We start from the raw sequence: 8,128 nt of genomic DNA, 5'->3' as shown, positions 1-8,128 counted from the left end.
AACAGGCCTGCTGTCCATTCAGTGGCCTTGGCCAGCCCCATGGAAACCTGCCCATATCTGACTTGGCCAAAACCTGCCTGGAAATCACAGCTGCTGCTGGTCCTTTGTGCAGAGCGAGCTGTCCCTGTTCCCTCTGGGCAGTGTGGCTGGGATGCATTTCTCCAGCCCAGGGACCACCAGCCTCGCAGAGGAGACGCAAGAGTGCTTGCCGTATGCTTCCAAAGCCCTTGAAATACGAGGGCTAATGTGCTGCTCAGGGAACCAGAGAGCAGAAATTCAGCTTTACATCTACAGAACAGCAGCAACATTTATCCGTGCATCACCGACTGTGTTGCAAAGGCAGGCTTTATGCCACATGGAGAGGTACATCCAGAGGAGATGGGGTAGCACAGGAGAGTGGGAAGGTCCCAGAGCAAGAGAGACCAGGCATCTTGGCAGGATGGGGATAAAGAAAGTTAGAAAGAAAACATCTTTCTTGCTGTTGCAGGAAAGGACTGTGAGGGTCCACATAAAGTTCCCAAAATCGGTGTACCTCATATAAAAAATTAGAACAATTCCTTTCCATTTACTATAAAGGAAGAGCAATGAAAACAGCTTGGCCTTTGGTATTTACCTTTAGGACATCTACAATTTGGTGAGATTACTCCTGCCATTTGGCATTTGTCTCCAGAAAATGTGATTCGGTTTATAGAGATTCTTTGGTTTCTAGAAACTTTAGGCTACATGGCCTGTACCAAGGAGCTTTGAGCACACTGCGTGTCTGCCAGTCACAGTGTGGTCCTTACACCAAGAGGCTGGACTCTGCGCTGGTGCCCTGACACCTTCAATTTAGCTGTCAAGTCAAAACCAAGGCAGAGGGCAGATTTTTTTATACAGATGTTAATTTCATCATTTCTCCCTGGTTACTCAAGGTAACAATTTAATCATTAATTTTGGGCTGGATTGAAGTTTTTTTGTGCACTGTTTGAAGTTTATGACTTTGTATCCGTTTGTTATTGATTCAGATGATCTATCCTTGGTTCAGAACTTTATCTGTTAATTCTAACAGTACATGCCTTGCAAATTCATTTACAACTATAGAATAGCATTGAAATACTGGTTATCCTCCTTTTGGTGGATGTACTCTTTAGCAGTGGAACTGCAGCTAACAGCTTTGGCAGCTGACCTAGAGGATTCTGAGTTTCTGTACTATACACTCCACAGTGCCATCAAAACACCTTGATCTCCTGTGCATCGATTATGTCTTACAGATAGAATTTGGTTTAGTGCACATAAAGGAGGGTAAGGGATGATGCTACAGTATAACTGAGGAGCAGCCTGTGGCTGGCTAGGCCACAAACCATCACTGTTGTTCAGCCAAGCTCCTCTTCAAAGCACACTTGAACATCTGCTCTTTGGTAAACTGCTTGGGATCAGCTTATCGTTGTTCTCCATATTCTAGCTATGTCTTCATACAATGACTTCCAGATGCCTGGAGCCTTTGTTGGCATGAACAAACTGTCCTTTGGAGGTGAGGGATGGAACAGCAGACAGGCATTCTGTGCAGTAGCATTTTAAATAGGGGAGACACTGCTGAAAGGCTTCCCTAAGATTTCCTGCTTTTTTTGTTGGGTTTTTGTTTTTTTTTTTCATCAGTAAACTATTAGCAGCAGAGTTTGAGATTCCCCCTTTTCCTCCTCATTGCCTCATCTGCTATGCTAGATACAGACTCATAAGACAGAGGTAAGATCCTCCTTCCTTTCTGTGAAGTGATCTTGGCAGAGTAACCCTTTATCTTGATCTGAAAAAGGTGAAAGCCATTTCTCCTTCCCACACTCTGCAGCCTCCTTGTGAAGATGCCTCCCTTATAGTTCATCCAACAGCATCAGACAGAGCAGCAGTTCAGGATCCACCTGTCAGTTCTCGTGCCAGGGCTCTATGCACTACATCATTACATAAAATTCTGGTCCCATCATACTGCTTCTCCTTCTCCAAAGAGAGCTGTGTGATCTGGACCTGAAATGTGTGGGGGAGTGTGACATCATTGGTGAAGTCCAGCTAGAAAAAGTTGGAATGAAGACTTGCCATGCAGGTAGAGAGAAATGTTGCTGGGTCACTTCTGGACTTTGTTGAAACAAGAAAAGAAAAGAAATATGTTATTTAAGCAAAAGGAAACTCTCCATGAAAACTCCCTTTCCCTCTGCACTGAAGATAGCAAAGAAAGTAGATGTGGTGTGTGCAGAGAGGATTACTTACCTAATGTCAAGATCCAAATGATTGAGAGGTGCTGCCCAGGTTAGCTGGACTGGATCGTATGCACTGCTCTACCCATGTACCCTAGGTGAAGGAATGTGTAGCTGGTGCTACTGTGATCCTGGTGTAAGTCAGGTCTACCAGCAAAAACGCTACAGAAACACAGATTGTGAAGGGCAAAACACTGCTATATCCCTCTTGATGTTCAAAACTCACTGACTGTCCCCTGCTCATAAAAGCAGGAGCTGTAGGTGAGGATGGAGATGTTATCTACCCTGAAAGCCACAAACCAAAACCTCTATAAGGCCTGCCTTTACCACAGTGAGCTCTAGACAGTCAAAGGTGCTCCATCCCTCCTTTGCTTCTCCCTTCCCCATTTTCAGGCAGAGGTACTTTGATGGTAACAATTGGAGTTAGTGTGTATAATTAATGGTGTCAAGAATGCCCAGCGTTAAAGCCATGTCCTTGACATTACTTACACAGAGCCCTGCACAGGGTAAAAGTTAACGATGCATCTTTGTTTCCTGGAGGAATCGGGTTGAGTAACAGTAGCAGTTGGTAGGCGAACTAACCACAAACTTGGCAAGCTGTGAAGTAACTGCAGCTTTTGCAATTTTATTCCCTCAGCTTTCTGCTTTATGGCCAGAACCTCATGAAGACACCAGATATTTAAGCATCACTTTTTTCCTACTGAAAAAAAAAAACAGTTCACTGATAAAAATACACAGAAAATAAAAAGTTATCCCAATTACCAGGGTATGCATTTGAGAGAAATCATTTGTAGGCGTGTTTTCACATGCATCTATAGCTATGTGTGTCTGTGCATGTATGCACACATGAACACTTCTGTATAGTTAAGAAATTAATGTCAAAACGTTGAAACAATCATATCACTAGTAATTAAACTGAGGAACCAGAAAGGAATTTAAGTATTTCAGTTTAGTTTTGATAGTAAATGATCTGTAAGATGTGGTGTCATTTGCAGAGATCTTGGTCAATTAGTCATTCAAAATAGCAAACATATCATAACCTATTATGATGTACTTCAGGTGTTGTATTAAAGTATTCATGAACAATGTTTTTTGACTGGAGTGACTTATAAAGTAAAACATGATTTGAAAAAGTATTTAGTGTTAGTGACATTGGATAGTTACGGTGTATGTCAGCAAGTAACTTGGTGCAATGGAAGATCAGTAAGTAGGAAAGGATCACTAGACGTTAGAGATTGTGCTGAGGCTCCTCAAATTTTCATTGAATCCATTTATTGATTCATTTTGACTTGGGTTTTGCTATTAAATAAACCACAAAACAATCTGAGTTGGAATGGCTGTTTGGAGACCACCCAGTCCATCCATCCCTTCAGACAGAGCCAGTTTCAATGATATGCCAGGCTGCTTAGAGTTTGAATATCTCTATGAGGATCAAGACTCCATAAATTCTTCAGGTTCCTATTCCAGTTTCTGACAACCCTCATTGTGAGAGGGCTTTTTTTCCTCATACCTACTTGGAATTTCTCTCATTGTGATTTGCCTCTGTTACCTCATCCTTCCACTGTGTACCTCTGAGAAGAGTGTGGATTAGGTAGTTGTGAACATTACCTTTAACCATGCTCAAGCTGAACAAAGACAGGTCCTTCAGGCTCTCCTCAGGTGGCTGATCCTACAGTCCAAACCCCCTAGGTTTCCAAAAGAAATGTTATGTATACACTATAGGACCTCAAGGTGGTATAGCCCACACGTTGATTCATGCCACAGTAGGTATTGGAGTGCCTTCAGACTACCTTCAGAGTACATTCAAAGCAAAAATACTGGTCCTCTTTCCTGCTAAGGAATCTAGTTTGCACACTCAAAAACCCCTCTGCAAACCAAACCAGCATGAAGCCACAAGGGACCATCATGGGGTTACTTCAAAACTGTACTAATGCAATTTAAGACTTCACTGTGGATATCACTTTGGAAATGTCACTGTTCACCTGTGAACAAAAAGGCAAGGCAAATGGTAGGAATTGAGTCAGGGAAAGGGAGCTGAAACTAAAAGAATAATTATGATTAGGCACTGTACAAATCCAAGATGCATTTTGGAGATTACATGTAATTCTAGCCAGCATATTCCCCAAAGGGCATAACAGAACTGAAAGAAATAAGATAAATGTACAACAGGAATGATCCATTGAAATAGCTGACCCATTAGAAGACTTGTCTGCTAGGTGTGGCTGACAGAATTCTGCTTTTGATTGTGGGAAAATAGACAATCAAGGGAGACTGCAAGAGAAGACCACAGCATCAGTAGTGATATAGAGAGATGAAAATGGAATATTTATTTGCTACTTCCCAGGACAGAAAAAGCAGAGATGCTCAGCTGGCCACTAAACCAATGGATGTTTGGTTTAGCTTCATATAACCATTATTCATGTATCCAGGAAATAAACTAGCTGGGAGTGCAGAGAGCATGCAGATGTTTTGTACTGCAATGCCTTATGTTGCTCCCAAGAAGGAACAGTTCAACGTACATCCCAAGATGTTTGACACATACCAAGGTGGCTTAACGTATCTTACACAAACCGGAGTGTCACAAGAGGCATTGCATGAATAACCTGGGATTTTGAAGAAGCTTCAATAGGTTCAGACAGAAACCCTGCCTTTTCACTGGGAAATGGAAATCAGCTTGATTCTGGTTGGATTGAAAGTCACAAAAAAAATGGGCATTTTTTTGATTGGCTCAATGTGCACTTGCTGAGAAGAGAAAGCAGCTGTCACTTCCCTTAGGAAACACATTATAAAGGAGGGTCTCATGCCCACAGCCAAATTCCTCTGGAGGGAAGGAACCAAGAGCAGGTCTTCACTGGCTTCTGGGCTCACCTGATACCTGGTAACTTCCCACTTCTTTTCAGTCTTTCTTTCAATGTCTGCTGTAGACTTTCCTTAAAAAAACAAACCAACCCAAAACCCAAAAGAAAACCCAATAACCCACAAAACCCTCAAACCTCTGCACTATTAACCTAAATCTGTAGGTTACTAAAAAAGTTAATCTAAATTTTCCAGAAATTGCTCAGGTTGAATAAGTAATTCAAATATGTGCTAATACTTAAAATACTTTGAGAACAATACTCTACTTTAAAACTCCTAGGAAAAAATCTGGCTGGGTCAGGTTGCTGTAGGGAGGTCTGTCCAGTGTATATTCTTTATGTCTCTATGTTAAGAACTTTATTACTTTTTCAGAATTGTTGACTTTGCCTGCTTCTTTGTCCTGATATTTTCAAATACATAGAAATTTGTATAAACTTTTAATACTAATTTCAAAGCTGGTTTGGGTCACCCTCTGCCATTCCACTTGCTGAAATATGAGATTTCAGCACAACCTTGTTTCCTTTCCTTGCTTAAGAGAACATAATTTGTGACAGAGCAGAAGATACTCTAATGCTAAGTTATATGACATTAACTACTTCTTTATCCATAAGCCCACTTCTTGACTGTCCTATCCCATTTTGCAGGTATCAGTTCAATTATTAATTTTCTATTTCATGTTGCTTTTCAAATCTCATTTGTCAAATAGGAACTGATTTGATTGTACATTTCCATTCTAGAATTGCTGCCTATAGATGAAGACTGAAGATTCTGAGCGAGTTGATTTTAGCTGCTATTTCTTGATAACTTTTAATACTGCTTTTTTTTTTCCTGAAATTTGCAAATGGGACTGTATAAATGCCTCTTTTTGGCTAGTGTTGCTTATTATAAACAACACTTAGATTAAAAAAAAAAAACCTAAATTTAAATAATGACTACATTTGGGCTAGGACTATTTGCAAAGTGTGAAAGAAATCTGAGTAATCAAACAATTATAATGATTTAATGATCACATATCCCTAGAGTATGTTGCCCCATATATATTTACTTTTTCCCAGAAATGCTCACACAGCAGTCATGGTATCATATGGGTCTTACTGGTAATTTTTCAAATAGGTAATATAAATGCCATCTTGATTAATACAGTATTTATACACTTCAGAAGACTGTGGATCCCAGGGGACTGCCTGTCATATGTCTTTCTTGCTCCTTCTCCCTGCAGTGACACAGCAAATCTGCAGTCATGAAGATCCTTTACCTGCTCTTATCTCTCCTGTTCTTGGCACTTCAAGTTTCTCCAGGTAAGATGAAAAAGAGATGCTAGAAGGGGATTTTTGTGTACCTGAAGTAAACTCCCCAACACATTTGCACCACTACCAGTTAAAATTGCTCAAAACTGAGCAGGAGTTATCACATAGCTCAGTGCCTGTGCTCTCTTATAAAACCTCTTTCAAACGTGGAGAAATTATGACTTCTGAATGAAAGTGTTTTTTCACTTCTGCTACCTCCCTAAAAAGACCATGTTAAGTAGCCCAGTGAAAGATGCCTGACATGGTGTCTGTGATGGCCATGATCTTTGGCTAATAGCACACTCAGCACTGTGGATGCAGATGAAAACAAAGCCTGACCAAGTATTCTGGGATACAAGCTGGTACTAAAGCCTCTTGAACCATGACCCTTTCCTATAAGGTAAAGAAAGGATCATGAGTCTGTATCATTCTCCACCTAGACTTAAGGGCCATTCATTTAGATGCACTGTGACCTTATGATCCCACCTCCACAAGGTGTAGATCTGCTTTGTAAACTCACCTCTTTACTCACTTTGTAAACACAGCCTTTCAACACGGCCAAATCCAGGCAACAGTCTTTAGGCAAGTTGGTGGTGAAGGCAGCTCAATGAATGGGAAACCCTCTGGCATTATGACTACATTTCCCTGCCCTGCAGGATGAGAGGAAAGGAAATCTTTTCTTATTGTTGCAGGTTTGTCTTCACCACAGCGGGACATGTTTCTCTGTAGAAAAGGGTCCTGTTACTTTGGAAGATGCCCCATCCATCTGGTTAAAGTTGGAAGCTGCTTTGGGTTCCGTTCCTGCTGCAAATCGTGAGTTTGACATTCACCAAGACTTATCTGCAGGATGAGCAGACAAATCTCTTTTACCTGTGTCTCTAACTGCAAGGTGCTAAGAAACATTCAAATTACTCAGTGAGGAAAAACACCTAACATGCTATGAGGACAGTCAGGCCTTGACGTAGGCGGAGATGCATGGTTCTCTTTCTCCCAAGAAGTGCACCATGGTCTGCCCCAGCGAGAGTGATAAAGTACAGCTGGAGATGTCAGCCTTGTGCTGTCACATCTCTGTGTAACCCTTTTCAGCTCCTGTGCCAGAGGAAAATACCAGGGTTTGGTATTTGCAGAACTGGACTGCTGTGCCCTATGGGCAACAGAGGGTAATTCAGCCACAGTGCAGGCTGAGCACAAGTATCTGAGTGTCATCAAATGTGTGCAAAATGTGCAACAGTGGGGTAAAAAGAAATTATCACATGAAATGTAGCATTCTATTTTCACTCAGGAATGAATGCATTCACCCCAGTACAAAGGGATACCAATTTAATTCCCTGCTTTCCCTGAAATGATAGGAGAACCCTCTCCTTACTCACAGGGATGAGTGCACAGGGCTGCCCCAGCACAGCTACACACAACATTATGTATTTTGGAAAGTACTTATACCCAAGAGGAAAATATGCATGGACTGAGAGCAAGTAAGGAGGGAATACAAGCAGAAAGAGAACCTAATTTTATTAATGTTTCTTTGTGCAGGCCATGGGATATATAAAAACTTCATGGACCACCCATTCAAGAGTGATGAGAATTCCTTCTAAACCTCGGCATTTCGTTTGAACACCTTACTGCCAAAACCACTGAATCCTGCTACGAAGCCTCATGCACCTTTTATTTTTAATCCAAAAAAAGCTTTATGATGTAAAGTAAATCCAAATGTATTCTTCATTGCTTTCTCTCCTGTTTCAAATAAATTGTTGTTGCTTAGCATTT

General features: G+C 41.2%; 1 protein-coding gene across 1 annotated transcript; it reads left to right on the top strand.

The window, feature by feature from the left end:
* The first annotated feature begins 4,945 nt into the window (after positions 1–4,945).
* LOC133273091 (antimicrobial peptide THP2-like) lies at positions 4,946–8,128 on the top strand. Its single transcript, XM_061461041.1, has 4 exons — positions 4,946–5,100; positions 6,298–6,376; positions 7,057–7,177; positions 7,895–8,128. The coding sequence occupies exons 2-4, from the start codon at positions 6,319–6,321 to the stop codon at positions 7,908–7,910; spliced, it is 195 nt and encodes a 64-aa protein (XP_061317025.1). The 5' UTR covers positions 4,946–5,100; positions 6,298–6,318; the 3' UTR covers positions 7,911–8,128.

Source organism: Pezoporus flaviventris, unplaced genomic scaffold (genome assembly GCF_033815535.1).
Source record: "Pezoporus flaviventris isolate CSIRO_AGI_PZ_B2104156 unplaced genomic scaffold, CSIRO_AGI_Pfla_v1 ptg000031l, whole genome shotgun sequence".
Taxonomy (NCBI): domain Eukaryota; kingdom Metazoa; phylum Chordata; class Aves; order Psittaciformes; family Psittacidae; genus Pezoporus; species Pezoporus flaviventris.
Note: the sequence above shows the minus strand (reverse complement) of the source record. Positions and strands in the feature narration are given on the sequence as shown.

Bases quoted from the DNA above. Each gene is read 5' to 3' on its own strand.
- LOC133273091 (XM_061461041.1), top strand. From the start codon at position 6,319: ATGAAGATCCTTTACCTGCTCTTATCTCTCCTGTTCTTGGCACTTCAA. The intron at 6,377-7,056 runs GTAAGATGAAAA...TTATTGTTGCAG, and splicing joins GGCACTTCAAGTTTCTCCAG to GTTTGTCTTCACCACAGCGG.